We start from the raw sequence: 24,164 nt of genomic DNA, 5'->3' as shown, positions 1-24,164 counted from the left end.
ATAAAAATAGCTCATATCCTCACTGCATTTATAAGTCACCAAATTTGCTGCCAGTGCAGCAGATTTTTGTAGGTGTGGCAGCTGCAAGAGCATAAATCAACAACATGTATTATCCTTTACAGTGAATCACATTTTATGCTAAAGATAGTGTCAAGGGTTGACAATTTGTTCAAACACAGTAAGAGAGAAATGAGACACTGGCAGACCGACTCAGAGTTTCAAAGACGTGCGCACGGGTGAGAGTCTCTGAGCAGACTAACACACCGAGCACCGTTTACTCGCTTTATTTATAAGGCAAAATGGGTTACATAATACTTCCTCTTTCAACTGAAGAGGGGAGAGCTCAGGCATTGTCTTAGCTATCTAACTTCTGCACACAAACTGAAAAACAACGACACAGCAGTATTCATGCTTATCTGACATCGCAGACACTGAAGTAAAGAATGCATGTATATGTCCTGTCTTTGTCAAACATCTCACACACTTAAGCAAGGAATACATTGTGTTCTTTTCAACAGTAAGCTTTACCGTGTGAAAATATATAAACACTTGATTATAAGGCATACTTGTTTCTACTTGATTATACTTTAATGATTTAACTAAAATAAAAATTCTCTTAACATTCCCTCCTGATGTTAATATATTTCACATGTTTTACTCAATGCATAGTCACTTGTTAGTCACATTTTCAACTTGCACGTCATTCAGTGAAATAATTAAACAACAAGCTTGTCAAGATTGTCATAGAGATTTTCTTCTCTCTCTCCCACACTCAGCATACCATACTGACGATAGGGATCCTCCATAACTGACTGAGCCAAGACATGGTTTCCTAACATACGCTTGAACATGTTTGTCATTATGCTTCTCAGACATGGGATAATACAAGCAATGAAAAGGCAAAATAGTAACATCACACTGAAAAGGGCCAACAGGCCTTTAATCAGTAGAGATTTCCAAGAGCCGCTCAGCAGCCAGTCCCACCAACCTTGAGTATCGGTAACGTAGTCCTGCTGCTGAGCGTCTCTCAGTTGTTTCAAAACATTCAAAGCATTTGTCATGTTTAATGAATGGATGTTATCAGGTATGTAGGTACAACATGTAGTGTTAAACAATACGCAGAGACCACCTTTCTCTGCGAGAATGATGTCTAAAGCCACTCGGTGCTGCATGACAGTGATGCGAATTGCATCAATTTCTTCATTCTGTCCTTGATTAATGCGGGTTGAAGCATTTAAAAATAATCCAAAACGATAGTCCAGGGTTTCTATCCGTAGTGCGTGTTTCCCTACTCCTATCCATGGAAACAAAGCGTGTATTACCTTCTGGCTCTTGGTCCAGAGTTTGAAGTCATCTGGTACATCAGAACCAAGATATGGATCATGGGGCTTGAGGCCTGTGCTACGTTTAGCTCTGGTGTTGCTGTTCACTGACATCTTAAAGGTGTGGTCAGATACCAGAACAGGGGCACAGAGTCCGGTGCTGTTTGGTGGCAGCATGAAATAGACTTTCAGGCCACACGCCCAAGCTGCGCCCTGTACCCAGTATGTACCTGTCGATGAGCCGATGCCATCCCAATCTGGTGCCGCCAGGATCATGGAGCAGTTTCGGTTTTGTCCTAATTTCTTCAGACCCTGGGGCGTACCTGTTTGTCCGGTTGCTCCTGTGAAGTTAAAGCACACTGGGTGTTGTATGTCAGGTGGCAAAACAACTGAGAATGATTTCAGTTTTCTATGGCTGACGTTTATATGCACCCAGTAGGCTTCATTGCAGGTGTAGTTTATATTTGGGTACTGGTGGGTGCAGTTTGTTATGTTGTAGATTAAAGACTTTACACTCTGTGGGACTATATATTGTGTAGTGTTGTGGCATGTGTTGCTGTTTTGGTCCTTTATGGATCCACCTATCACCATCACAGGTTTTCCTGGTGTTGAGCAGGTCCCGGTAATGGCTTTGTCATATATGCAGAGTGCTTCAGCCTTGGTTGGGGGTTTTCCATACACTGTGGCATGGAGTGCTGTCGTGGGCATATGTGAGCAGACATAGCAGTTTGCGGCATTGTCTTCTCTGTGCACTCTGTCATGGACATACCGGTACCATGCATTGTTCAGCCACGGGTGGTTGTGTTCTTTGTCTATCTCCTTCAGGTGCGAGTTGTCGTGGGTCCACCTCTTAGGTCGGAGAATAATTGGTACTGTCTTGTGGGTTCCACTGGGCATCAACCAAAAGAGTGTCGTCATCAGGAGGATAGCCATTAGACAGAATATGTAGCACATGAGTAGTTTTCGTTTGATGTCACAAGCGCCCAAGCACAACAGCTTTGGGGCTGGAACTGGTGCTAGCATTGATTCTGAAGCTGGTTCTTCTTCTGGATTTATCAGGTTGTTTTCCTCAGTCATCTTGTTGAGATTTTATTCAGGCGTCCCTGGTGTTATTATTGGTTCTGCTCTTCGGTGGGATAGGTCAGTCTGATCTTCAGGGCGACCAGGCACACCCGAGCTCCCACGTGAGTAGCACTGCCGAGGAAGCACAGGGCGGGAAACCCGTTCAGCCCTGTCCTCCAGCAGGGGTTCACGTAAGAGTCAGGGGAACCGGCGTCTTATTGTGGTGCAAACACTTTCTTCACGTGGGATTGATGAATCCACGAAACTCGTTCGGCTATCTTACACGCTGTGGGTGTGGTAAGTAGCACCTGGAAGGGACCTTCCCACTTTGGAGCACTCCAGTTTTTCCGCTGGAGGACTTTAATCAGAATCCAATCACCGGGGTTCAACCTGCAAGAAACTGAAGAAAAGTCACTCGGCAGTTGATTGCTTAATCTCACTTCTTTATTCTCAAATAGTTTTGTCATCCATTCTGCCATTGTTGTTTCTGCAATAGATTTATTAATTGGCTCACTCATTATGGGGAGTGGAAAATGTCTGCCATGTACGATTTCAAATGGCGTTAGACCACCTGTTCCTTGAGTTATTCTCATCCATAATTTAACCAAGCTTAGACATTCAGGCCAAGGTTTTTTAGTCTCTTCCATACATTTCCTCAACCTTTGTTTAATTGTGCCGTTAGTTCTCTCGACTAATCCTGCACTTTGTGGATGATAAGAACAGTGATGTTTTATGCTGAAGCCTAAAGCTTCAGAAACTTTACTTATTACTTCATTTACAAAATGTGTGCCATTGTCTGATCTTATCAGAGATGGAATACCGTACGTTGGAATAAAATGATTACATAGACATTTTGCTACTGATATTGCATCTGCTTTTTTCACTGGGTATATTTCTGGCCACTTGGAAAATACATCAATTATCACAAGTGCATATTTGGAGGATTGTGATTCATTTAATTCTATGAAATCCATGTGGACAGTGTGAAATGGATGCGGTGGTATAGGGAAATGCCCTCGCTTTGGACGTAGATTTCCCTGTGCGTTGTGTCTTTGGCAAATCATACATGTTCTGATAAACTCTTGTGCTGAACTTTCAAAATTTTTTGTATAGAATTGTTTATTAAGAATATTAATCATCCCTCCTGATGACACATGAGTTTTCCCATGTGTCACTAAAGCAGCAGTTCTATGCAAAGATTTTGGAAGCACTGGTTTGCCATTACACATCATAAGGTTGTCTTTTAATTCTGCTCCATCTTTCACCCAAGATTTTTGTTCACTCAGCGATGCTGTTTTCTGTGCATCTGCTAGTATTTCTAAAGGTATTAGATCTATGGTTTCTGTTGTTAAAACATCAATTTGTTTTTCTGCAGCTGCTTTTGCTGCTTTGTCAGCAAAGTTATTTCCTCTCGTAATTTCTGTGTCATCCTTTTGATGAGCTGCACATTTGCATAGTGCTAATTCTTTTGGCAACGTTATTACTTCTAATAGCTTTTTTAGAAGGTTTGCATGTTGAACTGTGTTGCCTGAGGAAGTTGTCATTCCTCTGTTATGCCATATTTTAGCGAAATGATGAACTGCTGAATAGACATATTGACTGTCTGTGTAAACATTAACACTTTGACCCTTATATAAAGTACATGCTCTGATGACTGCGGTTAGTTCTGCGCTTTGAGCAGAGTTTGAGGAGCTGAGAGCTTTTGCTTCTATCACTTTATCAACAGTTGTGACCGCATAACCCACACAATTTCTACCGTGAATGTCTTTTGACGCTGAGCCGTCCACAAAAACATTACTGAAACTGCTCTGGGGGGAGCTGTATATATCAGTGCGAGGTTTTGTATCTTCCTCTAATTTTTGAATGCAACAGTGTTGTTCTCCGTCCAGAGAAGTCGGCAAAAGTGTACTTGGGTTTAGCTGGCCACACTTCTCTATTTTTATGTGTGATTGTGTAAGTAGAATCCCCACATAAGAAAGTTGTCTTGCATGCGTGAGGAAAGAGAGGTTCGCTTGGAGCAAAATAGAGGTCACTGCATGTGGGACTTTGATGATCAATTTATGTCCTAGAACAATGTCTGCACATTTTTTAACTGCCTCTGCTGCTGCTGCGCATGCCTGAACACAGGTAGGTAATCCAGCAGCTACAGAGTCAAGTTTGCATGAGTAGAAAGCTAATGGACGTTGTTTTTCTCCAAAAGCTTGAGTTAAGACTGCTTTCATATACCCTCCTGCACCATCAACATGGAGAACGAAAGGTTTTCCATAGTCTGGTAATGCTAAGACGGTACATGTCTGCAGTGCTATTTTCAAATCAACGAAAGCTTTTTCTGCTTCTGGAGTCCATTGTACTTTGTCTTTTAATGCTAGATCTTTACCATAGATGAGGTTCTGTAGTGGTTGAGCTAGTAATGCGTATTCTGGAATCCAGCATCTACAGAAATTGCACAGTCCTAAAAAACTCATCATTTGTTGTTTAGTTACTGGTTTTGGGGCATTTTGGACTGCTATCTTTCTGCTCTCTAACAGCTGCCTGCCTTGTCCTGTCAATTTGTGGCCAAGGTATGTTACTTCCTGGCTCCACAATTGCAGTTTATGCTGTGACACTTTATGGCCTTGCTCTGCGAGATGTTGCAAAACTGTTAATGTGTTTTCTTTGCACTCATCTTTTGTATGGCCTGTGATCAATATATCATCTACATACAACAAGAACTGCCCTGGGGCAGGGAGCGTACAAGATGACATTGATTTTCTCAAAGCCTCTGCATACAGAGTTGGGCTATTCTGGAATCCCTGAGGCAACCTTGTATAAGTATACTTTTGATTGTCAAAGGTGAATCCGAATAACTTCTGTGAGTCAGGGTGCAGAGGTACGGAGAAGAAGGCATTGGACAAGTCTATTACAGAGAACCACCGTTCTTTTGGTGTTACTTGATTTAGAATTGTGTGTGGATTTGCAACCACTGGAGGTATTTGCTCTGTTACCTCATTTATTGCTCTTAGATCATGAACTAAGCGATATTTTCCTGTATTAGCCTTTTTTACTGGAAAAATTGGTGTATTACACGTGGCTTCATTAGTTTTCACGAGAATACCTGCTTTTTGCATCTCTGCTATGACTGGTCTGATACCTTCTTTTGCCTCTGCACTCAAGGGATATTGTGGTTTTACAGGCCTATATGAGGTTGTAGTTTTCACCACTACTGGATCTGCTCCTTTTATTAGGCCTACATCCGTGGGTCCTTGAGACCATAATGTTTGTGGCAGCTTCTCTAGTTCTGGATGTGCTTCAATTGTTAATACTTGTCATTCATCTTGCTCTGTTGTGGCTAAATGTGTGGCTGGTGTGGCTGTCACCGGCCAACACAGCGTTAGCCTCATGCACCCAGTTCTACGGCCTTTTTGCCAGTCCTCACACTCTATTTTGTCATATCTGTCCATTTCTACATTTCTCAGCACTGTGCCTAACTCAGACCAAGGCGTTTGGTCGTTGCGTGCAACAGATACATGAGGGTTGCATATCTTATTTAAGCGCTGCACTGCATCTGTCTGTAACACTGAGCATACTGCATTACCACTCTGTGTCACATACAGGTGTTGTAGGACTAGTTTTTGCGGTCCTAGTCTGTGCACTTGTTGATCATAAATTTTGTCTGGACCTGGGACATATTTATACCACAAGGTGTTGTGATATTTTGCTGGGTCCTGTCTATGTGAGTGCTCAGGTAAGTACATATTAGCTTTGGCCTCTAATGGTTCAAGTTTTGGTAAATCTAAGGCCCAGTAATAATTTGGCTCACCTAAACCTTCACAAACAAAAATATCTTCAGTTTGGCTCTGACTTTCAGAGAGTAGGAGTCTGGCTTTCATGCCACTTTCTTCAGGAAAAACTCCTATTTTTAATTTTGTTAAAGCATCTCTTCCTAACAAATTTAGTGGACAAGATGGATCATAGATGCACTGATTTTTGCAGGCACGGCCACTATCTCTATGTGACATAAAAAGGGGGTCGGTTAGATGCTGTTTTGTCACATGTCCTGAGGCTGATTTCACGATTAAGGTATCTTTTGAAGAGGTTAAATTTGGGACTTCTACTGTTAGGACAGTTTTACAAGCACCTGTGTCGCAAAGGAATTTTATTGGGACCCCGTTAACGTGCACTATAACGGTGGGCTTTGCTTCTGAGCCTAACAGCAGTTGTTCAATGTTGTAAACTTCCCCTTCACTTGTTTCACTTCCCTTTTCTTGTGCTAGTCATTCATCACGGCGTCTGCGCCTGTCATCTCCACCTTCCTGTTCTTGGCTTACATTTCTACAGTTTCGAGCAAAGTGCCCGATTTTACCACAGTTATAACATCTCATATCTCTTCTATCTCTTCTTTGTCCTGCTTTTTGCTTTCCCCTACTTTGCTTAAAACCTGCCGTGTGTTGCTGTCCTGAGAAGGCTATAAAGCCTGTCTCTGGATCAATCATGAAAACTCCTTCTGTTTTTTCTTTTTGTTTTTGAATTTTGACTGCATGCTCAGCATATTGTAGGGCTTCAGGCAAGGTTCCTGTATTTTGAGTGACCCAGTGTTTGTCTACATGTGCTTTTATCTTAGGCAGTAGACCATTTAGGAAGGCATTTTTTAATTGTTGTTGAAAAGCAGACAGTGGATCGGCATCATAATTTAGCCCTGAGTTTTGTCTGAAAACTGGGCGTAGGCGATCCAAATAGTCTGATGCTGTCTCTCCTTCCTTTTGTTTGCACTCTCCTATCTTTCCATAATCTGGCCTTGGGGCTAAAATAACTTCTATTCTGCCATACAAGTTATTAAGCTCCTGTATTAATTGGGGAGTGTCTGGCCCCAACACGTCACCGTTTAAATCATTTCCTGTAAATTGACCTCTAGCTCTAGGAAGACTTAAACCTAATAAATCTTGAAAAACTTGATGCATCTCATGACCATTTAAACCCCACCCCTGACGGATCAATTCCACTGCATCTCGCCACGGCCGGAAGCCTTCTTTAAGGGGTGGCACATCTTTTAGTACATTCTCTCTGTCTTTATGAGACCAGGGTCGGAATGCATAAATTAAAGGCTCACCGTCTACTGGTATGACTCCTTGGGCGTCTGGGGGACCAGTGGGTTGACCGTACCTGGGGTTAGATAAGGCTACCATTGGAAACTGACCTACAATTTCTGTTTTTTTGGAATGACCATGCTTAGTCATAAGATCAAGTTGTTGTCTGGCCTCCATATAGGGATTTGAAACAAAAGGTTTGTGAGGAGAGCTTACAGGAAGTGCTGACGTAAGGTTAGGTGCAGTTGCTGCAGGCTGTGCAGGCTGAAGAGCATAAGGAGGGGGGTACGGTTTTTCTTCTCCTGCAGTTTTCTGTTTATCTTTAGTTTCCTGCTTTTGGGCACGTTTAGCAATGCGTTTATCGTTTTCTACCATCCACGCCTTGAAAAGGTGCCATTCTGCTAAGCGTTTTGCTTTTTTCTTTTGGCTCTTTTCCTCAAATAATTCTTTTTGTAAAGCAGCCTTTAAAGCAGTTATTGATTCTTGATTGCATTTGCCTTGCCAGGCTGGGCAATAAATTTTATGTGGATTTCTCCACCTATTTGCACTGACTCTTCCTGCATTTGGACAGTTTTTTTCCAACCATCCTTCATCTGCTGTTAATTTTACTTTAGTTTTAGAGTTACCCATTTTGAACTAATTACGTCAGAACTGTGACACCTTCTTTGGCATGAAAAAGTGAGAATGGGTTTTCGATAACAGCCTTCTACTCTCCCACTAATTGAGAGAGCGGTTATCAATTTTACGTGATGAAGCACAACCCTTTTTTCCACCTTTACCAATACGTGAGTGTACACAGGAAAACAGTTTGAGAAGTGGTTCGACCGCGTATTGGGTCGTAAAAACAACTCACTCCTCACAAACAAAGCGCGTTTCTATGATTTTTATTGAGATTTTCCGTAGGCCTATTTATTTGTGTAACACCTTCACCTTCAGCCACTCTTCTTGAGTGACCGGAAACCTGTTCCGTTGCAGCCACTCCCAGAGCGACCGGAACTTTTAATAGCGATTTTTCTAGAATTTCGCTCTTGCCTGTCGTCTTCTTAGTCCCGCATGGACACTGAGATCTGTCGGCGTACCTAGGTTTACACACTACTTAAAAGAAAAATCTCAATATCAACGTATTTTAGCGCTTGGTGGAATGCGTGTCATATTCACCTCTACTGTGGCGCTGCGTTTTAAGATCCGGTGCTCATCGGGTCCTGGAGCCGTGAAGGCCGAACGCTGACCGGAGATCGAATTCACGTTCCCGGGTTTTTCGTTTTACTGATCAGATTTCTTCCAGCGCAGGCGTCACGACGTCAGGATCCGATGGAGACCGTCTGTGGAAAACTAGACGTTAAAATAACAGTCAGTTATCCGGCTCGAAGGACCAATTAAATGTCAAGGGTTGACAATTTGTTCAAACACAGTAAGAGAGAAATGAGACACTGGCAGACCGACTCAGAGTTTCAAAGACGTGCGCACGGGTGAGAGTCTCTGAGCAGACTAACACACCGAGCACCGTTTACTCGCTTTATTTATAAGGCAAAATGGGTTACATAATACTTCCTCTTTCAACTGAAGAGGGGAGAGCTCAGGCATTGTCTTAGCTATCTAACTTCTGCACACAAACTGAAAAACAACGACACAGCAGTATTCATGCTTATCTGACATCGCAGACACTGAAGTAAAGAATGCATGTATATGTCCTGTCTTTGTCAAACATCTCACACACTTAAGCAAGGAATACATTGTGTTCTTTTCAACAGTAAGCTTTACCGTGTGAAAATATATAAACACTTGATTATAAGGCATACTTGTTTCTACTTGATTATACTTTAATGATTTAACTAAAATAAAAATTCTCTTAACAGATAGATATGTCTTTCCCTCCTCTAGTTTGGAGTTTGTTTTTAATAAAAAAAATTCTGCTCCTTATTTTTTAGGACTAATGACTCAGGCCTGTTGACCCATAAGGAGACACTCCCGGTTAGATCTCTGGTGCTGGGTGATATCCAGAGACCTGGCTCCGAAAGCACCTACAAGGTGGGACCTCTCCGTTGTCATGGAGACAGTAAGTCGAAATCAGAGTGCCAATGTCAGTTTGTCACTTTGTACATGTTTTTAAAATGATGCAGGTGTGTCATGTCAGAGTTGTAAACTCATTCCTGTACCTTGCTTCATGTTTAAAATGCTTTCATGCATTTTGCAGAAAATGTTTGGAATGCTGCATTTTTTGACAAGGAGACATCATACCTCCACTTTCCTACATTACATGGAGAGCTGAGTGCCGACATCTCCTTCCTGTTTAAAACCACTTCATCATCTGGTGTCTTCCTGGAAAACCTGGGCATCAAAGACTTCATTCGAATTGAACTCAACTGTGAGTAAAACCTCTCTGGTGAGATGTCTAATCTAGACTTCACTTAGATGTGAGTACAAACTGAGCAGGAAGAAGAGTCCTCCGAGTTAAAGTTTCATGTGGTTTTAACTCAGCCGAGGTGATGGTGTCCATCAACCCTTCAAAAGAAATACTTTACAGCAGCACTGCCATTTATTTCTCCTCCTCTGGGAAATCACAGAATTGTTGTTTTTGATGTTGTTGTTGCAGCCAGCTGCAGTGCTTTTATAACCACCAGAGCGTGTAGCTCTCTATCACTCTACTTAAAACACTGAACTACCATGTAAAAGAAACATTTGACCCACCTGCAGTCATTTATATCTGCTGGTGGAAGTCCCCACAGACATCCCTGCAGAGCAGACATTATGACCAGGGGTGCATATAAATGGTCTGTAGGTGTGCATGTGCTGTCAAAATAAAAAACGCGCACCAGATAAGAAGTTGCAACGCACGTTTGCGTACATAAGATTTTCTGGAGGGATTTTCACGGCATATTTTGCACCACATCTCTGTTCATTATTTGTTTGAAGGCAGCTCACCTCCAGTAACCACTTTTCCGAGAATACACACTTCTTTCGCGGTTCGGACTCCTTCTGAAATTTCTTTGGAGGTGGAGGAACACCAAAGTAATTGCTTAAAGGAGCTTCTTCGACTTTTTTAAAATTTCTAAACAAATGTCTGTCTTTCTCCAGAAAATCTTATGTACGTAAACGGGTGTTGCAACTTCTTATCTGGTGCGCGTTTTTTATTTTGACAGTGTATGCGCACCTGCGGACCACTTATGTGTACCCCTGAATATGACAACAGACTAGTCTAGCATAGTATTAAAAAAGAGATGCTGGCATGGTCTGTGTGTCAGTTTATGTGAACTTGCACTGAGAGCATATGATGTGCCGCTGTAGATCAGGAGGCAGTGCAGCCTGTCCAGTAATCAGAAAGAGTGTGGTTTGATCACGGGTCTCATGCTCAAAGTATCCCCAGGCAAACTACTGAATGCCCAGCATATCGATTGTGTGTGTAGTGTTATTGATAAAGTATGCAGAATAAAGTGGTGTATGCAATGTATGCTTGAATTGCCTTGTACAGCAAAAAGTGCTTCGAGTAGTAAGACTACAAAGGAGCTGTATAAATGCAAGTCTATATACTTACAAGTCTATTTACTATTGTAGTTCAGCTTGACTGAATTGCTCCAGTTCAAACACTGATGTGTGTGCTGTTGTTGCTTTCCTCTTTGTTCCTCTCTTGATGAGGTGCTTCACTTCATGTGATTGCAAAAGAAATCGAATCTACCGCTGTAGCTGGTTTTACCTTAAAAAGAAGTCCATGTAACTATATATGCTTAAGGCTAGCAATCAGATCTGACACTCGATTCAGTACTTTCACAGTATTTTGCCGTAAGGCTACAACTGTTGCACTGTAAGCAAGACAGTATCTGCAGTGTGGAGGTACTGTTACTTCCTTTCCTTTTTTATATTCTCTTATATTATTTGTTTCATTTTCTTTTCCAGACTAAGCAGCTAGCTCAACATGCAACATATTTCAGTTAGAATAATTAGAGCTTGAGTAATAAAAATGATGAAGGCAACAAAGCAATAAAGGAGAGCCGGTCCTGCTGAAGATAGAAAACAGGAAGAGGGAGAGCTAGCCTTGAACTTAGATGTGGATTGCTGCTCTCTGAACATCCAGAAAAGGGATTAGAGACTAACGGACTGATAGCAGGTGGATGAGGAGGTTATTTGGCCAGGGGAATGATGACAGAATTAAGAACAAACTGAGTTTGGTAGCATGGGAACTCAGAAGTGAGGAAAAGAAGAGAAAAGAATAAGGATCTTTTCAAATATCCTTTTTCCTACTTTCCTACCTGCCTGACGTTCCTTAAAAGCAAACCCTGAAAAGAATTTTAAAATGGCAAACATTTACAGCATATATATTTTTGACATAATTTCTCCTCCTGTGAACACCATGAATTCCTTGTACAAGACTGATTCTTTTACTACTTAAGTGATATATTTCTTCATATTACTTAGGTAGTAAAAGAACTTCCCCAGGATGAGGCTTGTCCTGAGTTCCTAAAGGCTCTGGATGTTATAGGGCTGTCTTGGTTGACGCAGCTCTTCAATGCTGCATCGAGATCAGGGGCGGTACCTCTGGTTTGGCAGACCAGGATGGTGAAGACCGAAGGGTGTGTTCCAACTATATGGGAATCACAGGTTCAACCTCCCCAGGAAAGTCTGTGCCAGGGTGCTGGAAAAGAGAGTCCATCTGTTTATCGAACATCAGATTCAGGAGTTGTCGTCCAAGGTTGCAGAACACTGGACCAGCTCTTTACCCTCTCAGGGAAATTTGAGGGTGCATGGGATGTACTTCTGGAGTATGGGGTGTCTGCCCCATTCTTTGCAAGAGCTTGGTCCACATAGCTAGCAATAAGTCAGACTCATTCTGGTAGGTGTGGACTCCACCAGGGCTGCCCTGGGTGCTGGCCCACCTTGGTGTTTCCCCAGAGAAGCTGGAGGAGGTGGTCAGGGAGAGTGAGGTCTGGGCTTCTCCAATTAGGCTGCTGGCCTTGTGAAGCAGAAGAAGATGGATGGACATTGACTCTACATCAATAACTTTAGCTTGTTTCTGTGAAAACAAACTAGTGCTTTATCTTTGTAGCTGGTTGTCACAACTACAGTACTTCATTTTTATCTTCCAAAGTTGTCAGCAGTTTTATGTGACATGCTTACGAGCTGCTTGGTGTCAGGTTGTGTTTGCATCACTTAGGTGATACATTACTTCAGCCTGAAAGTGTTTTTTCTCATCAGAGTTCCAGTGGTGCTCGTGTGTCAGCTGCCTCTGTTCCTTATCTTTCTTCCACAGATGATGTACTGTAGTTCTAACAGAGAATGAGGACTTCAGAGTGAGCATGCTGACAAGTAAAAGGGGAAAGCAAGAAAGAGTTTAGCAAGATAAAAGATCCTTTGTGGTTCCACTATAAAACAACACAAAGTTGCTGGTGTTCAAAACAAAGGAACATGCTCTACTGGTAATAATTCCTGGCATGCAAACAACTTGATGTGATCAGATTTGGCTATGAAAATGTTGCTCTGTGTCCTTTCTTTCTATTTTCTGGGGGAAAATAAATAAATATGACAGACAGATGACAAATTAAAGGACATTGTAGTGAGTGGATGCAGTGGCTGTGTTTAGCTGTGGATAGTGTTTTACTGGCATGGTTTGTGTCCACCTGTCTCTTCAGTTTAAAAGGTTATTGTAAATCAATACAAAATGGCTTTGAGTTGATCACCTTTAACCTACCTGAGTCAGAGACTCACCAGGCAAGGCAGGAAACTGCAGTGGGCTGCCAAACTTTAAGCTTTAGCAGTGGCAATGCTCAAAATTTGCAGTGACAGTGGGAGAGACCTGACTTGACCTGGCCCCGCCTGACTCAACTCATTCTGCTTACCGACCGAATGCAGTCTTTGAGCCTGAGGGACATACTGTAATAAACAGCATTTGCACAAATCATGGCCCCCAACCAATATTCACAATGTTTTTAGATGGTGTCAAAATAGTTATAACATAACTATGATGAATGCTGGTTGAAGAGGCCTCCTGTGAATTGTTGCCTGGCGCCTCAACCGACTCTAGAATTACCACTGAACAAAGCGGTCTCCTCCAAGGTGGAAGTGCTCCCATCCATATGATGTTAGAAAATGATTTGAATCATATGCTATGGTCTTTGCAGTCATCAGAACTCAAGCCACCTGAAAGTCTATTTGAGTTTCTGCAGAGAATCAATACCAAGATGCAGTGAAGGTCTTCTTTTGGCAAGGTAATAGCTCAATACATTAGTAGGATAATATTTTTTCCTTTACACTTGTTACCCACCATTAATTAGTTAGAGGTTAGACAAACAAAAGCTCACTCAGTTAAATCATGCAAATAATGAGCACATCTTTGTGTGTGAGCTGCCTTGTGTGCAGGGCAACAAGTACCAAACAAGCTGCAGGAAGGTACAGGAGACACAGAAGGTGCTTCTTACATGTTCTAAAATAAGTCTTATTTTTCTTTCCTCTCTGATGCAGCCTCCAATGAGGTCCTCTTCTCCTTTGACGTGGGTAATGGTCCATTGGAGGTTTCGGTGAAAGCTGGATCACCTCTGAATGACAACAGGTGGCATCGTATTCAAGCCGAGCGAAACGTTAAAGAGGCATCGCTTCGCCTCGACGAGCTTCCTGCTGTCACGCAGGAGGCGCCGGCTGATGGGCACATCCACCTGCAGCTGAACAGCCAGTTATTTATAGGTGTGCAATCAATTCAAAGCTGCTTTTTTTTGAGGTCCCAACAAAAACAATGCGACATTTAGTTTTTACTCATGTAATTATTATTAGAGATTAGGATTTCTTTCATTTCAGTCCATGCTTGTTGTTGGAGCTGTCAGATTTCTACTTTTATTTCTTAAACTTTTTCAAATAGTCTGTTTTCTGCTCGGTCTTTGTTTCATTGTGTCCCTTATTTTTACACACAAAACCGCTCTGTGCTCATAGGGTACATTTTCATTGACCCCCTGGGAGGTTGGTGGATTTGCATTCTCGTCACAGAATATATAATCTTCCACGACTCCACACTTCCCTCATAGTGCACAAAGAACATATTGCATTGTCTGCTTATTGATCCGCATTGATGCTGACAGGTTTAAACAAGTCCACAGTAAAGCAGTTCTTGTTTCTAAACCTTACTTCGATATAAGCTTAATAGACTTAATAGAAAATCCCCACAAAGTGATAGAAATTCCCTGGGGATGTGTAGAAAAAAGTCACAGTTTTGTGGTCAGTGTCCTTGCAGTAACCTTGGTAGAGTGTTTGAACTCAGTCCATTAGTTAAGGTAGTCATTTCCTGACAGGTCCTGATGAAACTCTTGGCCCTGATACGAACCTCATCAACTCTGCAGCCATGGGAAACTGTTTATCTCATCATAACAGTCTTGAGATTGCCAGTTTGGCAGTCTGAGACAATTATAATGTTGCAGAGCGTGAACTCTGAGGACAGCTGGAGGTTGTGATGCGAAAACTCAGAAAACAATAACTTTTTGAGTTTAAATTCTGACCTGGAAGGAAAAAAAAAATATTTTCCTGTCACTGTCAGCCAACCAGACAGGACAAGCAGACTGTCAGAGCGATTGGCAGGTCGCTAACTTTCTAGATAACAACAATCAGCTTGGTGCTGGGTGAGCAGAGCCACAGCCAGTGAAATGTCAATTTCTGGAATTTTTCACCGGCCAGTTTGGGTTTCATTGTGCTTCATTTTAAAAATTCAGTATGAAACAGATGACAGGCCTTTTTTTCTTGGAGGTGCAGAGTATGTTCTGCCATTAATAATAGAATCAGATCAGTCAGTTTTGCTTAAGAATTTGATAACACAGATTGTTTGTCATTCATGCGTGTCTGTACAGTATGAATGCATAAAAATCATATAGGTAGTGTTTTAGATTAAGATAAATTACATCTAAAAAGATAAAGCACTGCAAATATGTCTCCTAAGTTGCATTGTCCTGCAGCACTTTTATTTCACTGTGAATGATAAATATATAAAAATAAACTGGTTAAAATAGAGTTACATTCAGTTACATTCATAACTTTGTTAGTTCCAATTATCAAAATTATCTCTTTTTCACCTATTCATCAGGTAAATCCTAGACAACCTAAGACCAGGTGGCTAAAAATGTTCCCACAGACTGCCACAGTTAGAAAAGGTGTTTTCTTTTTTAAATTAGCAATAGATACATCAGCTTTCAAGAAGGGAGCCTTTCTGCATGTGCAAGAACCATATTTGCTAGATTAGTTTTATGGCAACTGTTTCTCAAATGCGAGGATTTGTGATTTATGCCACTGTGTTTAAATATATTTTGGGTCTTGGACAAACCTGCAATTTTTAACTTGTTCTCAAGGCAACTGTTAAATGTTTAAACATCACTGGGATTATATTATTTCACGTTGGTGGTTTGCACAGAAACATAAGTAGAATAAAATAGACAACAGAGAAAATTCATTACAGTGTATGCTTTTTTTTCTGTGTGTCTCCTGTGTGTTCAGGAGGCACAGCTTCAAGGCAGAAGGGCTTTCGAGGTTGCATCCGCTCTCTGCAGTTGAATGGCGTCACTCTGGACCTGGATGAGAGAGCAAAGATCACCCCTGGGGTTCAGGCAGGATGCCCAGGCCATTGTAGCAGCTACGGCTCGCTGTGCCAAAATCAGGGTCGCTGTGTGGAGAGACCCACCAGCTTCTCCTGCGACTGCAGCTCATCCGCTTACACTGGACCTTTTTGCAACAAAGGTACAGAGACTTGGTCTTCAAGCTCAAAGATGCACAATGTCAAATTGAAAATTACATTAAAAATCACTTAAAAGCTTAAATTTGGGGTTTAATAATATGTAGCCTTGGGTCACTTTAGCAGTAGTGCAGTTCTTGTTCTTCCTCTATCAAAAGTCACATAATCCAAATTAACACAGGAACCTGAAGAATGAGTGTATCTTTTGAAATTTTTAAAAACCCAGTCAGCATCTCTTGAGCAACTGTAGTTGCTGACCTCCAACACAGCCACCTTCATATGCGCTACAGTGCAGCACTTGGATGGCCTATAAATAAAACACATATACAGTAATGTCATATATAAGTGAGGTCACACCCAGCTGTGCTGGGGCACACTGCATACTCTACTGTATATACACAAGGATTAGCTGAGAGGTTTGGTTTGTACATGTAGATGTACGACGACCAGTGTTGGAGACCAAAGTACAACCAAAAGTATTGCTATGATGTGCATCAGACGTGTGCTGTTTTTGCCTTTGAAATAGTAGTTTTAAAGATAAAGATTAGGAGATGCATCATAGACAAGTTGCACTTATCGACACTACTGTAATTGATTGTGACATGTTGGCCTTTCTGTTTATATTTATGAATTAGACAGGAATTATTTGCTAACCTTTAGCAATCCGTTTGAGAGTGATTGCAATCAGTCAAAGCTGGACAGCAATAGGAGACAAGTTGCTTCCCAATCAAAAGGCAATCAAAAGTGGTAACCCAGAGGCAGTGTCACATGCCCAACTTCAGATTAACTATTTGAAACTACTTGTAATCAGTTGGTGAATGTGTACAAACTCAACTGCACAGACTGGGATGTATTCAAGGTGCAGGACACTGACAATCGTGTCGCATTGGACAGTTACACCTCCACTGTCTTGGACTACATCTGTTTCTGTGTGGACAATGTAACAACTTGGAAATGATTCCGTGTGTTCCCTAATAATCCACCCTGGATGACACACGGAGTTCAACAACTTATTCGAACAAGGAACAACGCTTTCAAATCCGGGGACCAGGAGGCATACAGTGCTGCCAGGGCCAACCTGAGAAGAGGCATCAAGACTGCCAAGCAGCAGCACAGGAGGCGTATCGAGGCCAGGTTTGAGAACAACACAAACCCAAGGCAGGTCTGGGAGGGCATCAGGGCTATCACGGACTACAAAAGAAGAACACCATCACCCTCAGCCGACAGTTCTACTCTGGCTGAGGATCTAAATCTCTTTTATGCCCGTTTTGATAGGGAGAACACCGACCCTGTCCTGTCCCCTCTCCCCTCAACCGACCCTGCTCCGGTCCTGAGCACTCATGAGCTGAGGCGTGTGTTCCGGAGCATTAACACCAGGAAGGCGGCCGGGCCGGATGGAGTGCTGGGCCGGGTGCTAAAAGACTGTGCTGCGGACCTGGCGGACGTCTTCACCTCTATATATAACACCTCGCTGTCCTGTTCACTGGTACCATCCTGTTTCAAAGCAGCAACCATCGTTCCCATCCCAAAACAGTCAAATGTCACATGTCTGAACGATTTCAGACCTGTGGCACTCACCCCCATTCCCGCCAAATGCCTGGAGAGACTGGTCATTAAACACATCAGAGCTGCTTTTCCACCATCTCTGGACTCGCACCAGTTTGCATACAGGGAGAACCGGTCAACCGAGGATGCGATCGCCACAGTGCTACACACATTACTGAAGCACTTGGAACACAGGAACACCTATGCACGGCTCCTCTTTGTAGACTACAGCTCGGCTTTTAATACCATCCGGCCATACAAACTCCGTCCCAAACTCCACCAACTGGGACTTAACTCCTCTCTGTGCAACTGGATTGTGGACTTCCTCACTAACCGTAGACAGAGTGTCAGAGTGGGTAAGAACACCTCTTCCACCCTTGTGGTCAACACCGGTGCCCCTCAGGGGTGTGTTCTGAGCCCTCTGCTATACACTCTCTTCACCCATGACTGTATTTCCTCCTGCGCGTCCAATCTCATTGTTAAGTTTGCAGATGACACCACAGTGCTCGGACTTATATCCAACAATGATGAGACAAACTATAGGACAGAGGTGCAACAACTAGAGTCATGGTGCCACGACAATAACTTGGTCTTAAACACCAAAAAGACCAAGGAGATCATTGTAGATTTCCGGAAGAGGGGTCATAACAACCATCTGCCTCTCTTCATTGGCAGTGAGGCGGTGGAGAGGGTGAGCAGTTTTAAATTCTTGGGGGTAACTGTGACCGAGGACCTGTCCTGGGGCAACCATATCACCTCAGTTGCACGGAAGGCCCAACAGCGCCTCTACTACCTGAGGAGACTGCGGAGCGCACACATTCCCAGATCTCTGATGTTGAACTTCTACAACTGTGCCATCAGCAGCGTTCTGACGTATGGATTTCTAGTGTGGTTCCCCAGCTGCACCAAGGCCGATCAGCAAGCACTCCAGCGGGTGGTGAAAGAAGCTGGCAGAATTATTGGAACAAGTCTGCCAGAGATCAGTAATATCTTCCCCACTTGCTGTCTGAGGAGGGTGCACAGTATCCTGCGGGACCAACATCACCCTGCGCGCCACCTTTTCCATCTGCTGCCCTCAGGGAGAAGGTACAGGTCTATACAGGCCAGAACATCCAGACTGGCCAACAGCCTGTATCCACAGGCTGTGAGGCTCCTGAACTCTCTGCCCCCCTCTCACGGACAATAACCATATCCAACTTCTTAATAGCAATGAACTGGTCTGCATTGGTGCATCATATCTTTATTCTCTTCCCCCTCCTGCCCCCCCCCTCCCCTCTTTCTTAAATAGATAACTATCATATCTGATATCATATCTCACAGTACAATAATATTGAATGGGTTGCATTGTTGTATTTTGTCATGTTTCTCAGGTCTTTGTCTGAATTTCTACGAACATTATTGCTAAGGATTGTCTTATTGCATTGGAGTCACACTGGGTTAAATATGTACACTTGGGTTTTAAGGGGTATTTATTATTTTCTTCTTTTTTTTGGGTTGTATGGAAGCCCCAAACGCAATTTCATTGTTCTTGACAATGACAATAAATAAATAAATACTAAAAAAAAAAAAAAAAAAAATTAAAACGTATTTATAAAACACAAACAAGGTCAAAAAGTGCCTAAAATCAAGAGAAAATATAAATAAATAAAACAAATGAATGAACAACACTGTTAGAACATAAAAGATACAAGCTTACCAGCTACCTTTTCTATCACCTTAAAGCTACCAGTTTTTCCTGTCTTTAGCAGGTTGCTGTCCTATTTTCGGTTTAGTGTGACTGAGACATAGTGTACTATCACTTGTGTCTTCATTCTGAAAGGCAAAACTAAGTTTTAAAATCTACTCAAATCCTTTATGATGAAAAAGGATCAGTACCGCTGCTGACCAACACTGCTGCATGCAGGTGTATTTGATGTGGCATCTGCCGTCAAATCTAAGCCAAAATGCTTCGCATTCATTTTGGCTTGGTCCCGGCACTGAGAGTGCAAAAGCTTGCAACCTTAATGGCAGGAGTAAAGCCAGCCCAGGCAGGAGGAAAAGATAAGAGCCAAAGAGGAGACGTATTGATGTGGTGAGAGAGGAAGATCAGTTATGTTGACTTCTTAAAGAAGCCAAAAGAAGAGGAGGATTTTAAAATGGAAACCAGAAGCTTTGTGAAGATTTTCAACTGAACTTTTCTGACAAATGTTTCATTTTCCAAAAACTGTCAGTAAAGAAGCCCCTGCTGGGCATCCTGATGGAGGGATTCTGTCATAACACTAGTGCGCACCCATACTTCTTTTTATTTAAGTTATCAGAGAAATATTGAGTCATTACATCGGCATAGTAACACAGCTTATCTATATTCAGTTATTAACAATCCCAGCTGCGTTGCTTGTTATAACTCTGCATTTTTATCTACAGTGGAAATCATAACTCTGACATCCGACTCTGTTATAATTAGAGAGCCAGATTTGTTGTTTTTTTTTCACCTGTCAGCTGGTTTCCTGTGGCTGCCTTTTCACCAGCTCACTAATTAGGTGTTGTCAATGAAACAGAGGCACAGCACATTTAAATATATGAATCATTGATATTGTCTCTTGTGAGATTAGTTGTCAGTATAAAGACATATTATTTATAGCCATGTAAATCATACTATACAGTATCTGCAGAATGATGTGGTTCAGTGAAATGACACGACTGGGATAAAATGTTTCCGGGGCTTATTTATCAGGTATAATGTGTATGAAATGATAAAGAAATGCTTGATGTGAGGAAGAAGAACTCCTAGCTAAAATCTAAAAGCTCAAGTAAAATCTTTCACAGCTTGTAAATTAATCATCTACATATTAAAATATAATGCCCGCCACAACTACTGCATAACTGCTGTAACTTCTATGTTTGTAATTCAATTTATCGACTTACTCCCTACAGAGGTTTCAGCCAGCTTCAAGTCAGAAACATCAGTCACCTATGCCTTCAAGGAGCAGATGGTGAACGAGCTGAACAGGAGCAGCAGCAGCAGCTCCTTCCCCTCCTCCATCTACTCTGACATAACCCTAAAAGCAGAAAATGTGTCCCTGAGCTTCAGGACCAGCCAGAGTCCTGCTCTGCTCCTGTACGTCAGCTCCTACCACAGAGAGTACTTTGCTGTGCTGCTCAGCAAGCCAGGTGAGCACTGAGATCCTCTCTGTATTTTTAATAAGGAAAGTGTTCTTGCATCAAATACTTTGACTTGGCCTTTATAAAATAACCATGACCTTTTGTTGCTTATATTTATAAGTTGTAACAGTGGTGTTGTAGCATAAGGCAAAAATTGTAGCATCAGTTTCCTGTTTTTAGCTCGCAGGAGTGGCACCCAGTATGGTCGTCTGCTGCTGTAGCCCATATGATTCAGGGTTTGAGTTGTTATTTGCGTTACTGTTGCCTTACTATCAGCTCGATCAGTCTGTCTATTCTCCTCTGACATCAACCAGATGTGTTCAGTATTTACTCTTTTTTTAGACCGTCTCTGTAAATCCTAGAGATGATTGTATGGGGAAAATCCCAGTAAATCACCTGCTTCTAAACCAGTAAGCTTCAGAACCAGCCCGGACAGTCTCATTCAAAGTCAATGAAATCTCTTTCCTTCCCTGTTTTAATGCTCAGTTTCATCAAAATGTAGACATGGTCATGGTCAATGGGCCTCCATGTTGCTACCATTTGATTGGCTGATTGCGTATTTGCCTTAGTGAGCAGTTGAACAGGTGTAACTAAAAAAAAAAAGTGAGGAGTGTTACAAAAAATGAAACGTTTTTTCAGTCTTATCAAAATAACAGATTTAAATGGATTTCTAAAGCTATTTATTGGTGTTTCTGTAATAGGCATGTAATAGTGAATGACATAAAAATCAAGAATTCAGGCTATGAAGGCCTCATCCATAATTTCAGCTCGTCTCCGTTTGTCATCCTTCTTTTTTTTAATACAACGAGTCTTCCTGCCCTCACTCACCTTCTTTTTCCTATCATCAAGTTCCCCTCTTCTCTATTCCTGTTCACTTCTGTGTTTAATCAACTCACTGTGAGTTCAGCCAAAGAAAGAGACAAGAGGGGCCCATCTGAGTCGGAAAGGACAAAGAAGGCTGACAGACCTATTGAAAGTGGGATACCACCTAAATTAGCTGTAAATAGACTGCGAATCGGCTGCTTTAATAACCCAGGAGGAAGCTGATGACCAGGAGGTCACACAGTTTCCATGGTGATCAGGTAGTCAACATGACAATAAACTGAAGCACCCCATTAAAACTCTTGGACAAGCCTTTTCTGGTGAAAAGACTCTGTGCCAAGACTGCGAGCAGCTTGGTTGATGTGTCGCTGCTGCTGCTGTGCTGTTACTGCACCTGTGTAACATTTTTATTTTTGCTGTAGTTTTAAACAGGAAGATTATATTTCATCGCATGTCTAAATAAAGGATACGTCTGCTGAAATTCAGCACTTTTGTGATCGTCAATAAAAAAGATGATCAAGCCAATGATTAACCAATCTACCACCATGTTTTGGTGGGGCACTTGGGCTCAGAAGGCAAAGTTGGTCCCTGTCTCCTCTTGACTGCATGTTGAAATGTTCTAGAAAAAAGTAAGATACAAAGGTCTGTAAAATGGCATTTTAGTGTGAAAGTGCTTTAAATGGTCAGTAAGGCTAAAAAGTACTGCATGAACACCAGTCTATGCACCATTACAATTGACACCAATCAATATTTTCAGGTCTTGTTCTCTGCTGTCGTAAAGAGAGGCGAGTGTGAAGTCGTACACCAGATTGATTAAACTATTCCTGGATCTGTTCTTTGACAGAAAATGTCATCAGCTTCATCCTTTTGGCAGTTTTAGCCCACACCACACACATTGAGATGATTCTGGGACCGTAAACATGGTTTGCACTGTATTTGAATTTTAGTGGAAAAGTCAGCTCGTGAAATTTACCTTACTAATATTCAGTGTTTTGTTATGAAGCTAATGTTGTCTTGTAGGCTAACAGCTGTGAGTGAACACAGGTTTTGAAAATCCTGATGCTGAAGAATTTAGAGCTTAAAGCATTGCATTCAGGGAGCTACAATAGTGAAAATTATACTGAATACAGCTTGAATGTGGTAGTATCATTACATAATTTACCATAATTATACTTTTTTCTTGTTTTAAAAAGGTTAGAAGGAAGGGGCTTGTCTTCGGTAGCTGACTGAAATTCCTTTTATAAGCCGTGTTTCCACTTTTACGCTTATAATTCGTGAAACCAGTTGTTAAATCAGTGAGGCTCCACCTTCACTTTCAACCATTTAATATCAGACTGCTGAAATGACAGAATTAATACCTCTTATTTCATCTTGTTTATCTAATAACTCCACCGCTGAGCACATGTGGTTAATAAGTACATAAGAGGTAACAGGTGCACTGAAATTTGGGATTCATTCGTGGGATATTTTAGCTACCTGAAAGCGGTAAAAGTGAAAGAGTGATTTGACTGTCTGTAAACAGACTTATTCTAGTTTAGACCCATCTAGTAAAAGCATGGAAATGCCTTTTCCCACACTTGAACTGTTATTTCTACAGGAAAATGTGTTTTAGACAGCATTTTATAGGCTTTTTTAGGGAGTCTCTACATCCATTCGTGGATGATGATAAGAGCGGAAATTAGCCTCGGGCACATACAGATAATATATTTCTAATAGACTGAACAAAAACAATGTGCATGCAAATTTCTCTTTTTTTCCACACAGTTTTAGTTGTGAATCTCTAGAGTTTTATACTTCTGGCACCTGGTGTTGTTAGTGATGGCTGAACCTTTCATCTTCAGTATTTGCTAACTTTTTACCACCTACTAGCTTAAAGCTTGCTGACAAACTCTCTCTGTGGAGTAATTTCAGTCTGTCAGCTCAGCAATCACCTCCCCTGACTTGTTGATCGTGGTCATGTGAACACACTTTATAACTGCCTTTGGCTCACTGCTGTTTCTTCACCTTTAATAAGCACGGTTCAGAAGCCAAACGGGTGTTAAAAGTATTAAATTGGTTAAAAAAAATTATTAGCAGAGCTGAAAATATGAATAATGCATGATTTGAAAGTTGGAACAGGTTTCTTTCTCACCCCCATTTTTTTTCTGCTGCTCTCACTTTGTCTCTCCTGTCATTGTTCTCATAAGCAAATTATTATTAAAGATATGCTGATATGAATAGGAGTAAACTAAAAATAATGTGTTTAAATTCGCAGTGGATGACGGAACATTTGCTTTTGAGAAAAGCCTGATCAGCAACACATCTTCCTACAACCAATGGAGATCAGTCATTATTCATTTAAAAAAGGTGTGAGGAAAATCAAAGTACTTCATGCTGTAGAGAGCCTGGCTTTTCCAAATACTGAATTATTTCGGGATATTTTTTGGATCATTGTTCAGTTGCTAATACCCTTGAAGAGCTAGATCTTTTGAATTAATATAATCTTCAATATATTCATGATTATATAATGAGGCATGT

The 24,164-nt window shown here is 41.7% G+C and overlaps 2 protein-coding genes across 6 annotated transcripts in view; one reads left to right on the top strand and one right to left on the bottom strand.

The window, feature by feature from the left end:
• Positions 1-24,164, top strand: part of LOC308388062 (contactin-associated protein-like 4) — a 95,132-nt gene that overhangs the window by 61,134 nt on the left and 9,834 nt on the right. For all 3 annotated transcript variants that reach the window (XM_080868536.1, XM_080868537.1, XM_080868538.1), the window contains exons 16-20: positions 9,376-9,503; positions 9,642-9,812; positions 13,898-14,116; positions 15,905-16,144; positions 20,598-20,834. In XM_080868536.1, coding sequence (XP_080724662.1) covers positions 9,376-9,503; positions 9,642-9,812; positions 13,898-14,116; positions 15,905-16,144; positions 20,598-20,834 — 995 coding nt within the window. The remainder of the gene's footprint in view (positions 1-9,375; positions 9,504-9,641; positions 9,813-13,897; positions 14,117-15,904; positions 16,145-20,597; positions 20,835-24,164) is intronic.
• LOC308388063 (uncharacterized protein) lies at positions 211-9,303 on the bottom strand. 3 transcript variants are annotated; one of them, XM_080868540.1, is made up of 3 exons: positions 8,887-9,303; positions 8,606-8,779; positions 211-2,784 (listed from the first exon to the last, which is right to left on the bottom strand). In XM_080868540.1, exon 3 carries the CDS (start codon positions 2,397-2,399, stop codon positions 717-719), a length of 1,683 nt encoding a protein of 560 aa, XP_080724666.1. In that variant the 5' UTR covers positions 2,400-2,784; positions 8,606-8,779; positions 8,887-9,303; the 3' UTR covers positions 211-716. The 3 variants fall into 3 exon arrangements, with proteins under 3 accessions (XP_080724666.1, XP_080724665.1, XP_080724667.1); XM_080868539.1 differs by lacking the exon at positions 8,887-9,303 and having other exon boundaries at positions 8,606-8,813; XM_080868541.1 differs by lacking the exon at positions 8,887-9,303 and having other exon boundaries at positions 211-2,774; positions 8,606-8,813.

This window comes from Rhamphochromis sp. 'chilingali' (assembly GCF_963969265.1).
Source record: "Rhamphochromis sp. 'chilingali' genome assembly, chromosome: 20".
Taxonomy (NCBI): Eukaryota; Metazoa; Chordata; class Actinopteri; order Cichliformes; family Cichlidae; genus Rhamphochromis; species Rhamphochromis sp. 'chilingali'.
The sequence above is the reverse complement of the archived record's forward strand: the minus strand, read 5'-3'. Positions and strand labels throughout refer to the sequence as shown.

What these genes read in the sequence shown, in the direction of transcription:
- LOC308388063 (XM_080868540.1), bottom strand. Translation starts at nt 2,399, where the DNA reads ATGACTGAGGAAAACAACCTGATAAATCCAGAAGAAGAACCAGCTTCA.